General features: G+C 57.2%; 2 protein-coding genes across 10 annotated transcripts in view; one reads left to right on the top strand and one right to left on the bottom strand.

The window, feature by feature from the left end:
* The window catches only part of SAE1 (SUMO1 activating enzyme subunit 1), a 64,591-nt gene extending 60,987 nt beyond the window's left edge, over window positions 1–3,604 (top strand). For all 4 annotated transcript variants that reach the window (XR_014060851.1, XM_081515544.1, XM_081515545.1 and 1 more), the window contains one exon: window positions 2,611–3,604. Coding sequence is in view for 2 of the 4 variants with exons in the window: in XM_081515544.1 (XP_081371670.1) it covers window positions 2,611–2,759 (149 nt within the window). In the remaining 2 variants the exon portion in view is untranslated. The remainder of the gene's footprint in view (window positions 1–2,610) is intronic.
* Window positions 3,605–7,647: 4,043 nt separating this feature from the next.
* Window positions 7,648–16,710, bottom strand: BBC3 (BCL2 binding component 3). Of its 6 annotated transcripts, none has more exons than XM_081515530.1 (4): window positions 16,547–16,710; window positions 12,248–12,536; window positions 10,647–10,837; window positions 7,648–8,759 (listed from the first exon to the last, which is right to left on the bottom strand). In XM_081515530.1, the coding sequence occupies exons 2-4, from the start codon at window positions 12,519–12,521 to the stop codon at window positions 8,643–8,645; spliced, it is 582 nt and encodes a 193-aa protein (XP_081371656.1). In that variant the 5' UTR covers window positions 12,522–12,536; window positions 16,547–16,710; the 3' UTR covers window positions 7,648–8,642. The 6 variants fall into 6 exon arrangements, with proteins under 6 accessions (XP_081371656.1, XP_081371654.1, XP_081371658.1 ...); XM_081515528.1 differs by lacking the exon at window positions 16,547–16,710 and adding an exon at window positions 15,312–15,591; XM_081515532.1 differs by lacking the exon at window positions 16,547–16,710 and adding an exon at window positions 14,679–14,881.

Genomic DNA, 16,710 nt, shown 5'->3' with positions numbered 1-16,710 from the left:
GGAAGTTGGTAGTGGCTGCCGGGAGGACTGTGTTGAAAAGGACTCTGAGACTGCCTGTGGAGAGACTTGGCAGGAAAGAGTACAGTGATGGAACAGTAAGGGTAGAGTGGGAACATAATATGTTTTTGTATCATACTATGGTGAGAACATAGATAACACTTATTTATTTTAAACATAGTTTTCTCTATGACTTTTCTTTTTTTGACTATGCTGGGTCCTTGTTGCTGCCAGAGGGCTTTCTCTGGTTGCAGAGAGTGGGGGCTGCTCTCCAGTTACGGTGCACGGACTGCTCATTGTGGTGGCTTCTCGAGGGCGTGTGGGTTCAGTAGCTGTGGTGACGGGCTTAATTGTTCCTCGGTGCATACAGTCTTCCAGACCTGGGATCAAACGCGTGTTCCGTGCATTGGCAGGTCGACTCCCCACCACTAGACCACCAGGAAAGTCGCTAGATAGCATTTGTTGAAAGCCCATTCTGCACCCGCTGCTTGCAGACCTTGTTCTCAACTTGATAGACTCATTTGATCCTCACAACAAGGCGTGAGATAGGAACCGCTGCGATCCCTGCACTGAGATGCAGAGCAGCGGTGAAGCCGGGATTCAAGCTCATGCCGTCCGGCTTCTGGGCCTGTGCTCTCCACCACTCGGCCGGCAGGTCTCGGGTGCCCTCCCTAAACGCCGCTCCCGTCCTCAGGGCTTTGCATCGGCCCGGGGCCACTGTCATGCCCTCAGCCTCGCCCCCACGCATCCCACTGAGACGCTGCTCCCTGACTTTCTCGCGTGGGATGGAGGTGGTGGGGTGGGCAGGTGGTCTTGACCCCACTGTGTGCAGGGGCTTCTCCCTATCCCAGTCCCAACCTCCAGGGCGCCCCCTCCTTCCTGCCTGCCAGGGACAGCTGTTGCCTGCATCTTGTTTCTGTTTGTCCCAGATAGCCAGAGCACTCTGCATTCTTGGTTGCTGGGCGTGTTTGGAATCTACCCCTTCCCCCTTCGGGAAGCACTTTACCTTTTGCCCCATGTTCACCCCGTGCCCTGCTGTCTTGTCCCTGCCACTCCCCCTCACTTAACACCGTTCCAGCTTCGGCCAGCTGGCAGTAAAGGCCTGCCATCTGAGGGCGGCAGACCTCCCCCTTCTCCCTGGCGGGACCATCTGACCACGGCAAAACGTAAACATCGGGAGATGGGGGCAGACGTACGAGTCTGTTTCCTTGGAATCATGTTTCCCTCCTTCCTTGTATCTTTCCAGACACCACACATTCTAGCGTCCTCTGTCTCATTCTGCTTCCTTGGGTTTAATCATTCTTTCTCTCTCACTGTTAGTGGGTTGTCTCCCCGCCTACAGCGCTAGAGGTGAGAGTTGACAGCAGCAGCCTTACCAGGCTCCATGTGAAAACGCATTATGTCATCTCCTGGAACGTGGGTTCTTGCATCTGGGATCCACCTATGTGCCCTTCCACCTGGCTGAGTGCCTGGGGGCCTCAGATATTGGGAAAGAACCTCCTGTTCAAGCAGTAGCAGCTCTCATTTATTGAGAATCTACTCTGTGGCCAGCATGTTACAAGCTGGATCACGTTTCATACTCACCAGGAACCCTAATAGGCTGGGGCCTTTTGCGTTTTCATATGCAAGCTCAGAGAAGCCACCCTCTGACACCAGGTCAACACCTCCTCCCCAGAAGAACACTTGGTTCCGGAATAAGCACTTGGAATAGGTATAATCGTCTCCGTTTTACAGATGAGGACTGGGATTGGCACTCAGTTCAAGGAGGAAAGGTTCAGGGCCCAGCTTTGTAAAGGCGGGCCTGCCTGAGGAGTGAGTGCATGGAGCTCCCGGGCACCTTGGCAGGTTGCAGTTTGCGTGGGTGATGTCCTCCTCTTTAAACAGTAACCCTTCTTGGGTTGAGAATGTCTTAGAAAACTCACTGTCACCTCTGGACCTTTCCCCGGTCCACCTAGGTCACTCCTGGCCCAGCATGTAATCCCAGGGACTGTTACTCCATCTCTTAACAGTGCTGTGACCTTCTGTTAACCCCACGAAATGATGACCATTTCCATGGCCGACTAGCATCTCCCAGGCCCTCTGGACGCCCACCCTGGGGTGCCCTGTGCAGGGCCAGCAGCACTGCCTTCCCCTGGAAGTGTCGGTGTGTGTCCCCCCAGGTGACAGAGGCTGTGCTCTCATATGGGTCAGGATGAATTACTCACTGCCTTTCTCAGTGGAATATCCGTAAGTAATTATTAACTGCCATTTGCCATTGGTGCTTCTCCGAGTTAAGTATTGTTTTAGATATTAGAGGTAAAGCATCTCTTTTAATCCCCAGGATAAAACAGTTGTTATTTTCATTTTATGTGGGGAACGTAAAGGTCTGAGAGGCTAAATGGTCTGCTCGAGGGCACACAGCTGGTAGGGGACAGAGTGCAGGGACAGGACAGTTACAATCAAAACTGTTTCCTGACGTGGCCAAATAGCCCCTGGGGAGCAAAGTCAGGCTCTTCCGAGAACCACTCTCCACGTTGCTTTGAGAAGCTCTCGGTTCAGGGGTCTATTCTCTTTTCTCCCTCGTATCCCCTTTTAAGCACTTGAGCTGAACCTTCTTCTTGTTTCCTTCTGCAGGCCCTGTCTCAGAGGGACCCCCCTCACAACAACTTCTTCTTCTTCGATGGCATGAAGGGGAACGGGATTGTGGAGTGCCTGGGCCCCAAGTGAACCCGAGACTCCGCGGCCCCAGAAATGCTGACCGCACGGCGCCCTTGTGCGATTGATCCCATCCCCTCCCCCATGAAAGCCTCTCCAGACGAGGGAAAACCCAAGTCACTGAACCAGTACCAACCATTTCCTGCGAGCCGCGAGGCTGTGCGGCACCAGTGGCTGCTAAGCAAGGGCCTGGGTCCTGACAGTCTCCTCCCTGCCACAGGCCTCCCAGCTCGCCTGCGTGGCCAGTTCCTGAAAGCCCCCCGTGATGCCTCATCACGGCGTCCTCAGTCCCCAAGCTGGGAACCAGCACACTTTGTTGTGTAGGAGCCTCTCGCCACCTTCTTGTCCTCAGTCCCCACCTGATGTCACACAGTGAGGAGCCTGACTTCAGGTGGGGAATAACGCCTGGGGCTGTGAAACCACATAGTGGAACCACAGTTCCAAGTGCAGACAGGTGCCCTTAGAGAGCCAAAAACATGGCGGGCGGAGTGTATTTCCACTAAAGTTTGAAACTCTGAAAAACAACAGGTGGCATCTGGTGTGCTGTTCTTGAGTTTTAGTTTAGGATTAGTTGAGTTCCAGCCTGGATTTTGAAAGAGAGGAAGTATTACCAAATCCTCTTGGGTATTAGGGTGAGGCCTTGCCAGTGGAATATTAATGGGAAAGCTTGTTTAAAAAGGCAGATTCCCGGGTCCCACCCCTGGGGAGCCTGACTCTTTGGCTTTGATTTGGGACGGGGGAGCCGTCCTGTCTTCCCGCAGAGCCCCTCACAGATGCAGGCTGTTGCATTGAAGGGCTGTGTCGGTCCTTCTTGTTACCCCCCTGAATCGCAGCTGTTTGTGTGTTTTTTATATTTTCTATATTTCTTTGGTTCTTCAAAAAGGAATGATAGAAATAAAGTTATTTGCTCTAAGATATGTTTTTATTCCACTTGAGAAACTTCTTCCTCTGACAGGGAGCAATGGCCTGTTTAAACCCGAAGATGTATCCTGGATGCTTGAACACAACACCAAGGCCCTCCCCTCTGTCACCATTCCTGCCACTGTTTTCTGGGCAATGCAGCAAAAGTTAGCATGCTCATATTCTAAAGCACATCGAAGCTTGAGTCTTGTTGTCAATTCAGTTAAGTAGTGGCTGTTCTCAGTGACAGCAGTGGTAATAATAGTGGGAAAGGAGTAAAAGTGAGCAGTGATCTCATAGCAGTCAAGTGAGACTGAAGTAAAATGCCCCAAGTCCCACAGCTGGCGGGTCAGAGTGGTCGCCGGAGTGCCAAGTGTATCTTGACTCAGCCATCCCAGCGTGCGTTCCACCTGGAATGCGTTCCTCACCTACACTTGGCTTTCTCCCCATATGTAAATTGACTGGTTAGAATGAATAAATCAGCTTCTCTTTTCAGCACTGTTGATGTCAGAAAAGAAAAGCACGGATCTCCTCTGGGAGGAGGGACCCATTCTCCCTGCCTCCTGGTTCTCTCTGCCCCCGCCCTAGGTGAGGCTAGGCTCTGTTTCTGGAACAGCCCTTTTCTGGGCCCTGGTAGTGTTGCATCAGGGGATGCTTGCAAAAATCTCACAGGGTCTTGGAAAATCTGAGCTAATTACACCCTTTATTTTGCAATGTGGGGCCTTAGTCACAAGGGGGAGCAGACGGGTCTGGATGGATTAAAAACAAAACTGTCTTAGAATCTTCTCTGCAACTTTTCAAACTTTTCCACCCCTTTACCTGTAATGGAAGAGATTGAATGACCCCAAAATGACCCTTCGGAAATCTGGAGGGTGGTGCTGGAAACTTCCAGCTCTGGACAAGAAAAAGGCTTAATTATCCTTGCTTTCAGATTCCATATTTTTCCATATTACAAGTTGGTGTTAAGAATGGATTTCCCTAAGTCTCCAGAAAGTCCACGGTGATTATCCTGTGGGTTCAAACACCTCGGGAGATACGCAACACCTCGGGAGATACGCAGCCCACGTGGGCAGGGGAATTCTGTCTGTGAAGGTAGCATATGTCTGGTGGGGGAGGTGCTGAAGTTAGCAAATGAAATGGTTCTGCCAGGCCTCTCCATACCCCACTTCTCTTGTTTCTGGTATGCTTAATAACCAAACTTAGGTTCTCGGTGGTTGAACATTCTAGTGAACAGGTGCTACTCAAAAAAGCCTCCCTTGTCTTAGAGGTTAAGAATCCACCTGCCAATGCAGGCAACCTGGATTCGGTCCCTGGTTCAGGAAGACCCTACATGCCACGGAGCAGCTATGCTGGAGTGCCACAACTACTGAGCCCGAGTTCTAGAGCCCCAGGCCGCAACTGGAAGAAGCTGGTGCACAGCAACGAAGGCTCAGCGCAGCCAAAAATCTTAGAAAACCAAACTTTTGGCCCCATCACAGCCCTACATTCCATGATTTCCCTTTGCACTGCAGACCCTTTTCGTCAGTTTCTTGCATTTTATTGGTAAGTATAAATGTCCCATCTATTGAGGTGTCCACTACTTGTCCCTGTACAGTTGGGGAAATGTAAGTTTATGTTTTAGTTGGCAGTCAAAGAGTGTAATAACAGCTGAAGTCCTCACACTACCCACCTGATACCTTTCAAAATAGACTTCAGCTAAGTTGCTTGAGTCCTCACAGCAACCATGGGGGTAGGTACTGTTGTACCCATATCACAGATAAGGCAACAGCCACACCCACCCAAGTCTGGGGTAAATAGAGAAAAAAATTTTTTTTTCCTTTTATTTCTGGCTCTAAAGCAAAAAATACATGTCTAACGACTTCCCTGCAAGGGGGGCCTAGGTTTGATCCCTAGTCAGAGAACTAAATCCTGCAGCCGCAGCTAAGACCTGGCACAGCCAAGTAAATATGTATTTTTTTTTAAGTTAATACTTGTGGGCATTTGTAAGGGGTGTTGATATGATCTGTATGACAACTACAGCATGAAATGATGGGGAAAAGAGGGTCAGCGGGGCTGTGTGTTGGCAGAGCTTCTGCGCTGTAAGTGACGTGACACAATCCATAGATGACAAATAGGTAAGGATATGTTTGTGATCCCAAGAGCAATACTAAAAAATGCTGATACACCTAAAGATACATTTAAAAGAATTCTTAGAAAGTATTCAAATAATCCAAGAGGAGGCAGGAGAGAGGAAACACAAAAACCTGACAAGAAAACAAGAAAACAACCTAAAACAAGTCGGTAGTTCAACAACGGGACTTCCCTGGTTGTCCAGTGGTCAGGACTCCCAAGACTTGTGACACAACCAACATGCACCCGCCCCAAAAGGAAACCTTGGGGCCTTGGGCCCTGTGCATAAGTATGTAAGCATGAAGGAAATACAGAAAATAGAGGCACAAGATGAACACCCAGTACCCACCCACCTTTATTTCACTACTTGCTTGTTTCTACTCACCATTATTTGCTGTTTATTCATAGTGATAAATTTCAAGTTCATTCCAGTTCACTGCTGTCTGTTCTGTTGTGTGACAGCAGACTTGATTTACCCTTCCAACTGATGGCTCTTGCTACTTAGAAGGTGGCTTTGTGTCTTGCCAACACTTGGACACCTGTGCACGTCCGCTTCTTTTTATCTATTTCTGGCTGTGCTGGGTCTTCTTTGCTGCACAGGCTCTTTTCTATTTGCGGAGAGTGGGGGCTCCTTGCTAGTTGCAGTGCTCGGGCTTCTCTGGTGGAGCACGGGCTCTAGGGTGTGCGGGCTTGCTTCACTTGCTGTGGCACGTGGGCTCAGTAGTTGCGGCTCCCGGGCTCCAGACCACAGGCTCAGTAGCTGAGGCGCACGGGTTTATTATTCAGCGGCATATGGGATCCTCCCAGATCAGGAATCGAAGCCCCGTCTCCTGCACTGGCAGGTGGATTCCTTACCCACCAGGAAAGCCCCGAACATCCACTTGTGAAGGAGACACCCCGAAAGGCACTTATTGCCATAGGCAGGTACATCTTCAGCCTGACAAGGTTTTGCCAAATTCCTGTCCAAAGTGATGGATGGTTCGCATTTCCATTTCCCTCAGCCTGCCCTTTGAGAAGAGCCACTTTCAGGGAGTGCCCTGGTGGTCCAGTGGTTAGGATGCTGCTCTTCCACTGCAGCAGTGCACGTTAGATCCCTGGTTGGGAAGCTAAGGTCCACATGCACCCCCCTGCCCTCCAAAAGAGACATTTTCTCTGAACTGCCCCTTTACTAGCACAGCCAGGAATCTGAGTCTGTCTGGGCCAGTCCTCTATGGATGATGACACAGGAGAAACATTTGGCCCATTACCCTGTTTTCTGGAAGACAGCAATAGAAGCACCCCTTCTTATATTTTTCTTTTTTGGGGGGGTGGCAATTACCCTGCTTTCTGGAAGATAGCAGTAGAAGCGCCCCTTCTTATATTTTCCTTTCCTGGGGGGCGGCCACACCACTTTGCTCTTGGGATCTTAGTTCCCCTGACTAGGAATGGAACGTGGGCCCCCTGCAGTGGAAGTGGGGCATCCTAACCACTGGTTCACCAGAGAAATCCCTCCCCTTCTTGTATTAATTCAACACAGCGTTTTAACGCTAGGTTAGAGTATGCTTGGGCTTCCCAAGTGGCACTAGTGGTAAAGAACCCGCCTGCCAGTGCCCACCAGGTCTGTCTCAGGACTGACACGTTCCCTGGGACTCCTCATGGTGGGACTTCTGAGTAAGTTAAAGGTCATTCACTCATTCTGTAAATCTCGAGCCCCCTGACGTTCTCTATCCAATAGGAATAAAGTCAGAAAGTCCCCCCAAAGCCCTGTCTTCACAGGGCTTAGCTTTTAGTGAGAGCCCAGGAGGGGTGCATGAAGGTTGGGCTCCCACAATGGTTCAGAGACATCCTTTAACCAGAGCGACAGACACCCCAGGGTGCTCCAGGCACTGCCCCCCCACCTCCTCGCAGACAAGGGTCACAGGCTGGGCCTAGGCCCCACCGCCGGGAAGGACAGCTGATAAGAGTATCCACTGTTCCAATCTGATTTTATTGAAAAGGAAACATACAAAAATCATGTACAAAAAAAATTAACCAAACATGTACAGAAAATTCATTCCGGTATCTACAGCAGCGCATATACAGTATTTTACAGGCTGGGCCATCCCTCCCCGCTCCCAGACTCCTCCCTCTTCTGAGATTTTCCCCCCCTCCCTGACTCCCCGTCTCCCCCCAGCGCTTCGCCCTGGGGACTAAGGCTGGGGCGGCTTCCACCAAAATATCCCACCCCCCAAATGAATGCCAGTGGTCACACGTGCTCTCTCTAAACCTATGCAATGGGATTGATGGGGGGGAGCGGGGGGTGGTCGCGGGCAGAGCACAGGATTCACAGTCTGGGCCCCTCCTGGCCACCCCCAGATGAAGGTGAGGCAGGCATGCCCACCACCTGCCGGCTGGCTCAGGGAAGATGGCTGGGCGCTGGGCCGGGGCACCCGTCAGGACGCACCCCACTCTCTGGCTCCAGGAGGCTAGTGGTCACGTTTGGCTCATTTGCTCTTCATGGGCCCCCTCCCCGGGAGGAGGGGGGGAAGCACCAGGGGCCTGAGGCCAGGCCCAAAGTGAAGGAGCGCTGGGGGGAGAGACCCCCGCCCCCCCGTGTCACCGCTGCAGCTGGAATGGGCAGCCAGCACCAGCAGCCTTTCCTGAGATGGTGGTGGGCGGCAGAGGGGGGCAGCTCAGGGCCTGCCCCCTCGGTCCCCGCCGCCTTCAGACGCCGAGTCCGTCAGCCCTCTCTCCCCTGGCCCCTCAGCCAGGGGCCCAGGAGTCCACGTCTCCATCAGTGCTCCCCGGGGCTAGGCCGGGGCTGGGTCGGGAGTGGCTGCGCTGGCCCGCCCCTGGGTCGGGCAGGGCTGTAGTCCAGTATGCTACATGGTGCAGAAAAAGTCCCCCGCGCTGGCCAGGGCGTCAGGAGTTGGGAGGGTCCTGCCCCCCCGAGTCCCCGACGTCCACTGGGCAGGTACAGGCACCTAATTGGGCTCCACCTCGGGGGCTCCACGGCCCCCGGGGAAGGGCAGGAGTCCCATGATGAGATTGTACAGGACCCTCCAGGGTGAGGGGCGGTGTCGCTGCTGCTCCTCTTGTCTCTGGGGAAAGAGAGCAAAGAGGAAGTTAGAGAGGGCTACAGACGGACAGGGTGGGGTGCGCAAGGGGGTCAAGTTGAAGGGCAGCGAGGAGCAAGGCACAGTCCCTCCACCAACCCGCTAAGGGCCTGTTATTCTTGTTCACTGGGTCATCTCCTGGCCTGGAAGAGACTAGGAGGGAGAGGATGTGGACGAGGCCCTCAGCATAGGGCCTGTGCATATCAGCTCTGATCTCCTAGTCCCTGGTTTCCAGATGAAGACAGTCACCCGACCAAAGTCACCCAGGCTTGAGGGGTAGGCTGGACTGCAGCCCACTTGCCCTCCCATCGAAGGCTGATGAGACACACAGAAGGGAGCAGAGAGCTCCCCAGTCTCAGCGATTCTAGAACACTCTGTGCAGGAACTGGGAACTATTCAGTGCTGAAGCTGTACAGAAATATGTTTGGGCCAAGCGAACCCCTAGTCCTTTCCCGAGTGGCAGGATGAAGGCTGGGGGCGGCCTCTGGGACTGTCACAGTCCCACAGTGCTAGAAAGCGGGAACGAAGGAAGCTAGATACAAAAGGCTGCCCTCCAATAAAAATCAACAACAATACTCAATACTTATGGAGAGCTACAGTTCTCTCCACTCTGTGCTGACTGCAGACTTAGGTCCTGTGCCAAGGAACTAATCTCATTCCCACCAGATGGGAAGAAGAGACCCATTTTACAGATGCGAACAAGGTCAGATCAATCATGCTAATGATCTTAATGGGTGCCTGGGGGTGGGCTGCCTGGTACCAGTTTGTCTCTGCCTCAGTACCCACAGAATTTTCCAGCCAGGAGAAGGTGACCAAGGCGGCACATGAGATTGGCAGAAATGCCACCGTCCCTCTGTGGAGTGCCACTTGGCACAGTCACCTTGCTGAGCAAGCCAACTATCATTTATCAAGGCTAGGGGCCGGCAGACCACCCAGGTATCTACTGTGGAGACACGTGTGTGTGCCTGGAGATATGCATTTTTTGGAAAGCCAAAAGAAATCATAATAAAATTAAATTACATTAAAAAATTTGAGACACTTCTGGAATATCCTAAATACCCACCAATGAGAAAATGAAGACGGATACTACATGATCCAATACTAGATCACGTTTATTAAGTCTGAAACGCCTCGCAATCCTAAGTATTGTTTGTGGCCTGGTGAATATGTTGTAAAAGAATCAATACCTGCAGACCAATGGGACAAGCCAATCTGTGAGGTTTCCTTTGAAAGCTGGGAGAGGAAGAGGGTCAAGGGGCTTCGCAACATCCGGTTTTTGTTTTTTTCCTCGAATAAGTAAGCAGTGTGGCTCTAAGGTTCAGGTTGGACAGAGCGCGGTGATGGGCGCCCCGGTGTCTGTTACTCTTCGTTCCACTGCCTCAGGCTTCAAATATCTGGTTGTAATGAGAGGCCCGGCTGCACGCCCCGGGGGCGGGGCCTCCGGCGGGGCGGAGCTCCAGGCCCCGCCCCCAGCCCCTCGGGAAGCGGGGTGGCGCGCCGCCGCCGCCGCCGCCGCGAGGGCGGGTGGGAGGGGCGGCCGCGGCCGCGCCGCCGCTGCTGACTCATCGGCTATAAATAGCCCGGGATATATGAGCCGCTCCACCGAGCGCCGCCCTCAGTCCCCGCGGCCGCGGGCCCCGGGTGCGCAGCGGCGCTCGCGGACGCTCCGGCCCTGGCCCTCGCCCGGGCCGTGCCGGCCGCGGTGCGGACTCTTTGGCGGTGGCTTGGCGATCACGCCGCCCCTCCCAGCTGCCTGTCCCCGGCGCGACCCCGCCGCGCAGGGCAGCAGCTGCCGCACATCTGGCTGTGCTGCCGCAGCCCCCTCCCCGGCGGGAAGTCCCACCTGCCGTCTACCCCTCCCCCAGCACTCACCCGCCGCTCGTACAGCGCGTTGAGGTCGTCCGCCATCCGCCGCAGCTGGGCCCCGATCTCTCGGGCCCACTGCTCTTCCTCCCCCCGGACTCCCGGGGCCGCTTGGGTGGGGCCGCCCGCCAGGGCCCCCGGGGCGCTGGGCACTGGCGATTCCAAGTGCTGCTCCGCGGGCGAGAGTGAAGGCTGAGGACCTGGGAAAAGCCGGGGCCGGGGTCACACCCACCACCCCTCTAAGGCCCGGAGGAGGGCCAGCTGGCTAGGACTTGCTTCTCCCTTTTCCCGTCGCCTGACTTCGGCTCCCCACTTCATCTCGAGCGATGCCACTTTGCCCTCTTAAGAGCTGGATTTCTTAGTTCCTACTCCCCGGGGGAAAAAAGAAGTCCTGGGGAGGCCTTCCTGGGCTCACCTGTCTAGCCAGCTACCACCCCACTCCCCGTGTTAGTCTGGAAGTGCTTCCTCTTATCCTACCGAAGTTGTTTGTTGATGTTTAGCTCGCTCAGTCGTGTCCGACTCTTTTTGCGACCCCATGGACCGTGGCCGGCCAGGCTGCTTCCAAAACGATTGCCAAATTTTAACTGCTCTACTCAACCGACAGGGAAACTGAGGCTCCCCCTAGGAAGTGGCCCAAGGTCACACAGGGATACGGTGACTGACTACACCCCTAGTCACAAGCCTCGGGTCTCCTGCCCTCTAGTGTCCAACCACAGTGAGGCCACACCCCCGGATGTGGCAAAGGCCTGGAAACCAGACGACCGGCCCGTGGCCCCCTGTGAGCCTGGAGGCTGGGATGCGGGACGTCCCCACGCACTTTCTGAGTTCCTCTGACGTCTCTTCCTCCCTCTGTCACGCCGGGTCCTGGCTTGAGGGATCCCTGAGAACTAACCTCAGGGCCTCAGTTTCCATGCCTGTGACTCTGGTCTAGGAACCGAGTCTCCACCAGCCTCCGCTGGCCAGGGAAGTCCGCCCTCTCCTGACCTCTCCCGGCTTCGGGGACAGGTGGGTAGGGGAGCGGGGACAACCTCTCCCTTGCCACCGAGAGGGCCAGCCAGGCACCACGGAGTTAACAGCCCAGCAGGCAGGGGACCTTTAACCCTTCCCTCCCCAAGACCCGCCCCCCGCTTTCCCCTAGACAATGGCCCCTCCCCCTCCTTCCTCCTCTCCGACTGCAAAGAGGGCGGGCCCTGGCCAAAGAGATGCAGATAAAGGCACCAGGCCACCCTCGACCCCTCCCCGAAGTCCCGAAGTGACAGTCCCCTCTGCCCACACTCTCTCCAGCTGCAGTCCTCAAGGGGCTCCCGGGGACCCTGACCTGGAGAGGGTGGGGGGCTGGAAAACAGCTGTTGCCCCGGCCCGGAAAAGGCCGTGGGCTGCAGCTCGCGGACTGCAGTCCGATTCCAGGAGGGACTTCCCAGTCGGCCTCCCCCCACCCCCAGCCTCCCACTCCGTCTTCCTGCTTCTTGCAACACAAAGACCACACTGGCCACACCCTCCCCGTGGCCCGGCCGGCTTGCCACCTCCCGCGACTCGCTCCCCATTCCCGGGTTCCTCGGGGTCTCTCTTTTCCCAGCTCCCGGCAACTCGGGTGCGGGGCAGGCACTCACCGTCGGGTCGCGGGCCTCGGGGCCGGCTGCGGGGACCCCCAGGCCAGCGGGGGGCCCCCAGGGCGGCTGTGACGGCGGGCGGGGCGGTGGGGGCGCAGAGGTAGGCGGCGGGCAGCAGGGCGGGGGCGGCGGGGGCAGCAGGCAGGCCGGGTTCGCAGAGGCCGCAGGACACCGCCGAGGGCACCAGGCGGCTGAGCGGGAAGGGGCGCGGGCCGTCGCGGGCCAGGCCCTCTACGGGCTCCGGGGAGCTGCCCTCCTGGCGTGCTCGGGCCATGGCGCTCCCTGGGGCCTGCGGGACAAGGCAGAGGGGTGCGGTCAGCCGCGGGGCAGTGCAGGGGGAGCCCCACGAGGTGCCCACCCCACGCGGGGGACACGGGGCACCCCACTTCTGCCTGGATGGCTGGGGCAGCCCGCCAGGGTCCACGACACACAGAGCTGTGATGGAGGGGGCTGTAGGTGTGTGTGATGGCCCCTCAAGACATCCCCCTCCCCGGGCTGACCCCAGGCCCAGCCAACCCAGAGAGCCTCCCCCGAACATGGTGATCGGCATACAGGAGAGACCAGGGATGAGGAGGCACAGGATGGTTCTCAACAGCAAGGACAGGGGCTCATGCAGGTCCCCGACTTGTGGGCCTGTCAGCTGTGTGTGTATAAGGGCTGACAGCCCCCGAACACAAACTCACCCAACCTGGGACTCACACAGGGCCTAGGCTGGCAGGGTTAACTTTAGGAACACAGCGATGGGCACGCACGCGCACACACACACACACACACACACACACACACACACACACAGGGTTAACTTTAGGAACACAGCGATGGGCACGCACGCGCACACACACACACACACACACACACACACACACACAGAGGGCAGCCAGGCACTGCGATTGCTCCCACAACAAACACCAGGACTCACACAGGACCAAGAAGGGGTGTATGTGGAGGGTGCACAACACACTCAGGGCTCACACAGGACTGGCCCGCCCGACCTCCCACCGGGCCTTCTATTTGTACCCGCAAACACTGAGAAGGTCCCAAGACACACACACACATACACACAGACCACGGAAGAGCTATCCGCACACTGCATGCTGGCTGGTACACCCCAGCCCCTCCATCTCATACACACAGATACACAAACTGTCAGGATCTCACCCACTGACCCGCTGTTAATATGCCCAGAGAGCCACAGAGACTCAACAATGCGGCCGTCACAAGCACAGACGGAAACACACCAGCTAGGGCACCGTCACTTCTCAGGCACACGTGCCCCTCCCCGTAACGCACCCGCAATAGATAAGACCTACACCCCTCAGGACTCACACACATATCAACACAAAACAGATCTCCGTGGACACACAGGGACCCGTACAACTCCAACACACCCACTTGTCACCAACTCTCAGATCCCGGGACACATGGAAAGCAGGCACACATGTCATCAGATCTAGATGAATCGCCACATGCCAGCAACAACACGGAAACGCAACAGCAGACATCAGCCCACCCTCCTCCCCCAACCTCCAAACACCATTACCAACTGTCAGCCCTGGACACACGCGCGCACACACACTACAGCTAATCCCAGACTGGCCTGGCAGGGCGCACACCTAAAGCACCCTCAGAAAACACTGGTCTCACGTGACTGACATAAACACTACACACACGCAGCCCACATGACACACATGAGCCAGCCGATCACAGAGACAAGCCCCTCAGACTCAACACACACACTCCTTCTCTCTCTCTCTCTCTCTCTCACACACACACATACACACACACACACACACACACACGGGCTCAGACACATCCCTGTACAAGAGCCAGCCAGCAGCACCTACTGACTGCTCTATTCAGACTCCACAGAGCCTAGCTCCTCAATTCCCAGACGCGGATGCCAGACACACAAGCCAAACACAGACTGAGACAACCCCCCCACCACACACACACACACACACACACACGATGCAGAACTCACACAGACACCTGTACAGAAAATAGACATCCGCAAACGCTGAGCTGAGCCAGATGCCCTGGAGATAGGCACAGACACAGTCCACACAGACAAGACACACAAGCACTCACAAAAACAGCCCGTCGGGCAAGACGCACACGTAAACACACAAACAGCTCACTCAGGCAACGCAGACACACACTATAGCGCACGCAGGCAACCCGGAGCCTCAGACTCACCCCCAAACAGCACACACAGACAACTCTTGGAGAGAACACACACAAGTACACCACACATCAGCAGAGAGCCCACCCCTCAGGTGCGGCAGCATACACGGAGAGCCCCCTCACACACACACACACGGGGACGGCGCCGCGCACCCCGACGGGGCCGCAGCCCCAACACGCCCCGGGACTGGCACAACCACTCCCTGCAGACCCCAGCACAAACTCGGAGCCAGACACGCGCACACACCCAGGCGAGACACCTGCAGATCCACCACCCCGCACACGCGCGCTCCCACGGCGGGCCCAGACGCCCCCCTGCGCTGTCACAGTCCCCCCCACCCCACGCCGCCGCCGCCACGTGCGCCCGCCCCGCCCGCCAGGCGAGCGCGGGGCCAATAACCGGCTGTTGCTGGGGCGCAGCCCCCGCCCGCAGGAGCCGCAGACTCCACGGCCCGCGAGCCGCCCCCTGTCGCCGCCCCCAGCGGGCGCGCGCCCGGGGTGTGGCCGCCCCTCCACGCCGTCCCCCCCACCCCCACCTCCCGCTCCTCCGGGACTGCAGGGGCCGGGGCGGTCCGGGGCGACTTACTTCCCCGGGGCCGCACTGGCCGCCAGGGGGCGCTGCCGAGCCCGCACCCCATTGTTTGTAAACAAACCCGCCAGACCGCGGAGGCACCTGCGCTCTTGGACCCTCAGTGCCTCCCGCCCAGGGACCCCAGCCTCGTGGAGGGTGGGAAGGGCAGGGAGAGAGGGGAGCCCGGTGTGGGGACGCAGCGCGCCCTCCCCCCGCACTCTCTCAGAGAGCACTCCCGCCACCTCCTCCAGGGAGCCCACCCGGCCTGGCCAATCGCGGCTGGCGGGGATTCGGGGTGCGCACACTCACCCCGGGGGCATGAACACGCTGGAGGGGATGGTGATGGCGGGCGGGCGGCTTCCTTCAGGAGGGCGCGCCCGCCGAGCGCCGCTCGCTGCGGCTGCTGCCGCTCTAACTGCAGTGGCTGTTGCTGTTGCTGCCGCAGCTGCTCCTCGAACCGCAGGCGCGTCCGTGTCCTGGTCGCTGCTGCTGCTGCTGCTGCTGCTGCTGCTGCTGCTACTGCTGCTGCTGTTGCTGTTGCTGCCGCCGCCGCCAGGCGCCCGCTCGCATGTGGCTCGCGCCGCGTCTCAGGCCGCCCGGCGGATCCAGGGCCCGCTTGGCGGCCGCCCCGCCCCGCCCCGCCCCCGCCTGGCGGGTCCCACGCCCCGCCCCCGAGTGACGCCACGGCCCGGCCCGCCCGCCCGCCCGCCGCGGACAAGTCGGGACTTGCAGGCGCGCGTCGCGCCCCCTACCTCGGCGCGGGGGGTTTCCCTGCAGCCGGGGGCGGGGCAAGGCTTGGGTCTGAGAGCGGAGGCGCGCCGATCGGCCGTCCAGACGGGCGGGACAGCTGGACACACACGCACTGACACACTGACACACTGACTGGGACCCACAGACACACACCCCGAGACGTGTATGCAGGCTGACCGCCTGGCGCTCCAAGGTACACAAAGTCACGTGCTGTCAGGGCCACGGGGCCAAGCCCACTTGCAGACACGCCAGATACACTCCCTGGACCGAGGCGTGGACGCACAAACTCACGCACTGTCAGGGCACTCACCCATTCAGGCACAAATACATACGTAACATGACTTCCTAATAGTCTCACTGGGACGCAGTGTCACAGACACAGAAGTTCCACAAACAGCCGCACTGCTGAGCACACCTAGGCTCACAAACCCATCATGTTCACAAGCTCTGTTCAGGTACCCACAACACACACACACACACATTGGTGGACCCACACAGACACCTGCTAAGAGCTTGTCAGCAAACAGAAACTTCCTGATAGGCAGATCAGGACACACACACACACACACACACACACACACACGACACCTGTCACTGGGACACCTGGACACACTGCTTGATCTACAGTGTGTAGAAACACCTACAGGGACACAACCCCAGAAGCTCACACACAAACACACCCCCAGCAACTCATAGCTGACACATGAAAACCGTCAGAAATTGACCCTCCCGGATACAGACCAAGTCAGACATAAAAAGACGGACTCCCCCAACAGACAGTCACAAAGTCACACCTGTGACAGGTTCCTGCTAACTGGCCCACTGCTGGGACACGCTCCGGAAGCGTGTGCACCTGTCCGCACTCACCACGAATCTGGTGGGGGACCCAGGGGCAGAAGAAAGCCCCGGGCAGCTGGCACGGGACATGCCCGGGCAGCCTCTGCAGTGGCTCTCACCC

Source organism: Giraffa tippelskirchi, chromosome 7 (genome assembly GCF_054371585.1).
Source record: "Giraffa tippelskirchi isolate mGirTip1 chromosome 7, T2T-mGirTip1v1.2.pri, whole genome shotgun sequence".
In the NCBI taxonomy this organism is placed as follows: Eukaryota; Metazoa; Chordata; class Mammalia; order Artiodactyla; family Giraffidae; genus Giraffa; species Giraffa tippelskirchi.
This window is presented reverse-complemented; position numbering and strand designations above follow the sequence as displayed.

Excerpts from the sequence above, each read along its gene's own strand:
- BBC3 (XM_081515530.1), bottom strand. The coding sequence starts at position 12,521 with ATGGCCCGAGCACGCCAGGAGGGCAGCTCCCCGGAGCCCGTAGAGGGC. Across the intron at positions 10,838-12,247 it reads CCGAGGCCCGCGACCCGACG|GTCCTCAGCCTTCACTCTCG; the intron begins GTGAGTGCCTGC and ends GGCTTTTCCCAG. Across the intron at positions 8,760-10,646 it reads ACGCGCTGTACGAGCGGCGG|AGACAAGAGGAGCAGCAGCG; the intron begins GTGAGTGCTGGG and ends CTCTTTCCCCAG.